Source organism: Sinocyclocheilus anshuiensis, unplaced genomic scaffold (assembly GCF_001515605.1).
Source record: "Sinocyclocheilus anshuiensis isolate Anshui unplaced genomic scaffold, SAMN03320099.WGS_v1.1 scaffold569, whole genome shotgun sequence".
NCBI classification, from domain to species: domain Eukaryota; kingdom Metazoa; phylum Chordata; class Actinopteri; order Cypriniformes; family Cyprinidae; genus Sinocyclocheilus; species Sinocyclocheilus anshuiensis.
This window is the reverse complement of record NW_015536511.1, coordinates 1,593,280-1,597,420: the sequence shown is the minus strand read 5'-3', so window position 1 is coordinate 1,597,420 and position 4,141 is coordinate 1,593,280. Positions and strand designations below refer to the sequence as shown.

General features: G+C 33.6%; 1 protein-coding gene across 3 annotated transcripts in view; it reads right to left on the bottom strand.

Annotated features, from left to right (window-relative positions):
* Nucleotides 1-4,141, bottom strand: part of arhgap42b (Rho GTPase activating protein 42b) — a 111,715-nt gene that overhangs the window by 27,663 nt on the left and 79,911 nt on the right. For 2 of the 3 annotated variants that reach the window (XM_016490771.1, XM_016490779.1), the window contains exons 9-10: nt 3,894-3,994; nt 3,696-3,805 (exon numbers count right to left, since the gene is read on the bottom strand). In XM_016490771.1, coding sequence (XP_016346257.1) covers nt 3,696-3,805; nt 3,894-3,994 — 211 coding nt within the window. Of the gene's footprint in view, nt 1-753; nt 811-3,695; nt 3,806-3,893; nt 3,995-4,141 lie in introns of all 3 variants that reach the window. The other variant, XM_016490764.1, reaches the window with a different exon arrangement.

Genomic DNA, 4,141 nt, shown 5'->3' with positions numbered 1-4,141 from the left:
CACACACACACATAACATTTCTTATTTTGGATTCTTCACAGATCTTGTTAAAAAAAAAACGAATAAATAACTTCAATAATTAAACAAATCATAAATCATAATTCAAATAAATTATCTTACAATGAAAACAATCAAAATCAAACACTTAAAACTAAATATTAAATACATATATTAAATAAATTAATCATTTAATATCTTAATATCTCAGGAGGTACTTAAGGTAAATGTCTTAGGTCAAAAGGGTTCAGCTGACAAAATAAATAAATCAAAATAATAAATAATAATAGTGCTTTCTCTGTGAAGGAAACATGCAGTTCTGCCTAAGATTTGTGCAAAGATTAGGCATGTTAGAAGAAAAACTGCCTTTGTTTTAGGCCTTTGCATTGGATGATGCCTTAAAAGGCTTTCTGGATAGGCAGCTCAGTATATTTTTTTATCATTGAATGTTTTCTCTCCATCTTGCCTAACTGTAGCCTGGTGTAGCCACAGCTAATGTTGATTTGATGTTGTGATGTTTGTTCCTTGATGTCAAGTGATAATGTGATTTCCAGATCAAAAATCACTCAGCCAGTTAAATCAAATCAAACTGTTATCCCACCAATTATAGGTGCAGGGAATGTGTTGGATTTTCATCATGCAATCCTTTAAAACTATCGGAGTGAGAAATGAGCTTTGATCAGCGTGGGATTTCGAATGCATGAGATCACAAGCAGCACACATGCGCTTCAACATGCTTCTGGGCTGGTCACATACCGGGCTTTAAAGAAAAATTGCAGTGGTCTGAAAAAAGATCCACGATAGATGGTATTTCTAGATTGAAATAAACACAGAGAAGAGACAGGGGAAATGGGCACATACAGCACAAGGTAAACTGTCAGAAAAACAACAGTGCAACCTTACACTAGGTGGCAAAGTACATGAACACACAAAAAGTTACATTTGCTACTTTGCTACACACAGATCTGATGGACTGAGTGTTAGTGGAATGTGCACGTTTTAATACGTGTGCACAAATGCTTACATACATAAATAAATATTTGCCACCTAATAACGTAAGACTGTGCCATGACGGCAGATGCAAGTAAAAAAGGAGAAGATTATACAGTTAAAATATTACAGAAGACAGTGAAATAAAAGACACAAGAAGCATGCAGAAAACAATAATTCAGGCCACTCTTAAAACAAGAAGGAAAAATTCATATTTGAGAAACAGAAGCTATAGCACATGTTAAAAAGAGGTAGGAATTCATCCAAAAATGAACATTTGGTATTCATTTACTCTCCCTCAAGTACTGTAGTTACAAACCTGTGTGACTTGTAAAACACAAAAGGTGATATTATGAAGAATGTTCACACAGTTCTTTTCCATACAAAGAACATATAAAATAAATGTTAAAATAAAAAATCATCATTAAAATAAAAATAAAAAAATAATTAGAATAGTCTAAATAATATGACGGCGTTTTAGTGTCACGTTAAAATAAAAAATAAAAATCTTAAGATTATGAGATTAAAGTCGTAATATTTCGAGAATAAAGTCGAAATTACGAGAATAAAGTCGAAATGTTTCGAGAATAAAGTCGAAATGTTTCGAGAATAAAGTCGAAATGTTTCGAGAATAAAGATGAAATACTACGAGAATAGTCGAAATATTTCGAGAATAAAGTTGAAATGTTTTGAGAATTTAAATCGTATAAATTAAAGTCATACTATTTTGAGAGTATAGCATATATTGCGCGTGCAAATGACCCAGATTGAGAGCACTTGAGAGAAGTTGCCAGGCCACTGGAATTGATTTGAATATTGTTGCATCCGAGCGGCCACATCATCTTACTGGGATGAGGAAGAGTCAATTTTAAGGACTCGCGGAAACAGCTTAATATCAAGAATATGATATTTATTAACAGACTGAACAGGAACAACTTTTTGTCTTAACTCACACACCCAATCGACATTCCTTTGGGGGGCGCTGTAGCTCTCTTATTTAACCATTTTTAATACAAATATATGTGGGATTATTAGCAGAAATCATACCATGTGTCATATTCGCGGGGACAGTATGCTTGTAAATAATATTTCATGTCTTCGATTGCATTCGTTATTTGTATAGTGCGTCAGCCCCCCAATAGCAATAAGTTTTGTGCTTTTGGTACTTTTAATATAAAACAAAGTCTTAGCATTCAAAATCTGTTTTATAGCAAAACACAAACTATGTGTCTTACAATAATGTGTTTTTCAAGTTCTTTAATGTGGCGTGACAGATCGCTGTATTCATGTGAATCAATTCATTAAATTATACTGTTTTCTTTGTGAAAATTCCACCTACTCCACAAAAACATCTGTCTGTGGCGTCCAACCTTTCATTCCTCACATGTATTTAATTAAAAACTACAATAAAACGTTCTAAAGGTTGAAGTGGGCTCCAACTCATTAACATAAGCTGTTATATTGTCTTTTCTGAGGTAGGCCTATATAACGTTAAGTGACTATTCACAAGCTGTTTTATTCACGGTATAATACAGTAAATGATTGGACATAATTTTAACGTTTTCCATTAATTATTTGTAGCGCGCCAGCCACCCAGTAATCGCAATAATTTTGTGTTTTGTTGCTTTTGTTACACAGCTCAGCTTTCAAATTCTGTCAATTTTATCTCGAAATACAAATTATAAATGTGTTTTTCCTCTTTATTTAAAGTTGATAGAAAAGTGAAGGAACATCGGAAGGCATGAAAAAAAAACAGCAGCCTAATTTAATTAAATGAATGTATCACTGTAATCGGAAAGATGACTGATTCACATGCCGCTTAAACTGAAGTGAATACAGCGATCTGTCACGCCACATTAAAGAGCATGAAAAACACATTATTGCAATAGACATAGGCTATTGTTTGTAGGCTATTTCGCTATAAAACTGACAGATTGTGAAAGCTGAGACTTTGAAATATCTCCCGGTGCTCCCAATCCAGGCCATTTGTATGCACAATAGGCTAGAATATACTTTCGAAATATTGTAACTTTAATCTTGTAGCCTACTAATTAATTCTCCTAATTTTGACTTTATTCTCAAAATATTTTGACTTTATTCTCATCACATTTCGACTTTATTCTTGTAATTTCGACGTTATTCTCAAAATATTTTGACTTTATTCTCATCACATTTCGACTTTATTCTTGTAATTTCGACGTTATTCTCAAAATATTTTGACTTTATTCTCATCACATTTCGACTTTATTCTTGTAATTTCGACGTTATTCTCAAAATATTTTGACTTTATTCTCGTAATATTTCAACTTTATTTTCGTAATTTCGACTTTATTCTCGAAACATTGCGACTTTATTCTCGTAGTATTTCGACTTTATTCTCGAAATATTACGTAATATTACGAAATATCTCGTAATCTTAGATTTTTTTATTTTATTTTTTTAATGTGGCACTAAAATGCCGTCATAGAATAACCTGCGTGCTATATTTCTTTTGAAGATTATATAACCTGATATAAAATACAACGCATGGAAAAAGGAGCATGGACATTCTTTAAAATTTCTCCTTTTGTGCTCCATGGAAGACAGACAGTCACACAGGTTCATAGCAACGTGAGGGTGAATAACAGATGACAGACAATATGTCCATTTTCTCAGGGAGTGTTAAAGATTTAAAACACCTGTACTGTGTCGTCAGTGCAGATACCCACCTTTCAACCACCTCAATATCAAAACAGAAGCGCTTATCAATCGAGTCAGTCTTCCTCCTGATACAGGACTTCAGTCTGAACGTCTCTGTGGGATTTGACATGACACCATTCTGTGAAAAGAGAGACACAGATAGTGAGGATCTGATGCAAACAGCAGCTCTTTTCCTACAGATCACTGAAACATGAGCATCTTTGTACCTGTTTAGCTGTGGGTTTTGCCTCTGTGTTGCACATGCTGAAGGTGTTGCTGCCTTTTTCGTATGTACAATAATGTCGTGTCCATGCACAACCCAAAGGCCCTGAAACACGTACGAGATGTGCATAAGGCATAAGTGATATTCTTGCTTGGCAAAACATTTGTCATTTGCAGCTCCCATGCTCTAAAATTTTAACTAATAAATAAATAAATATACAATACTTTTAAATACCTATTGTGAATAGCACAG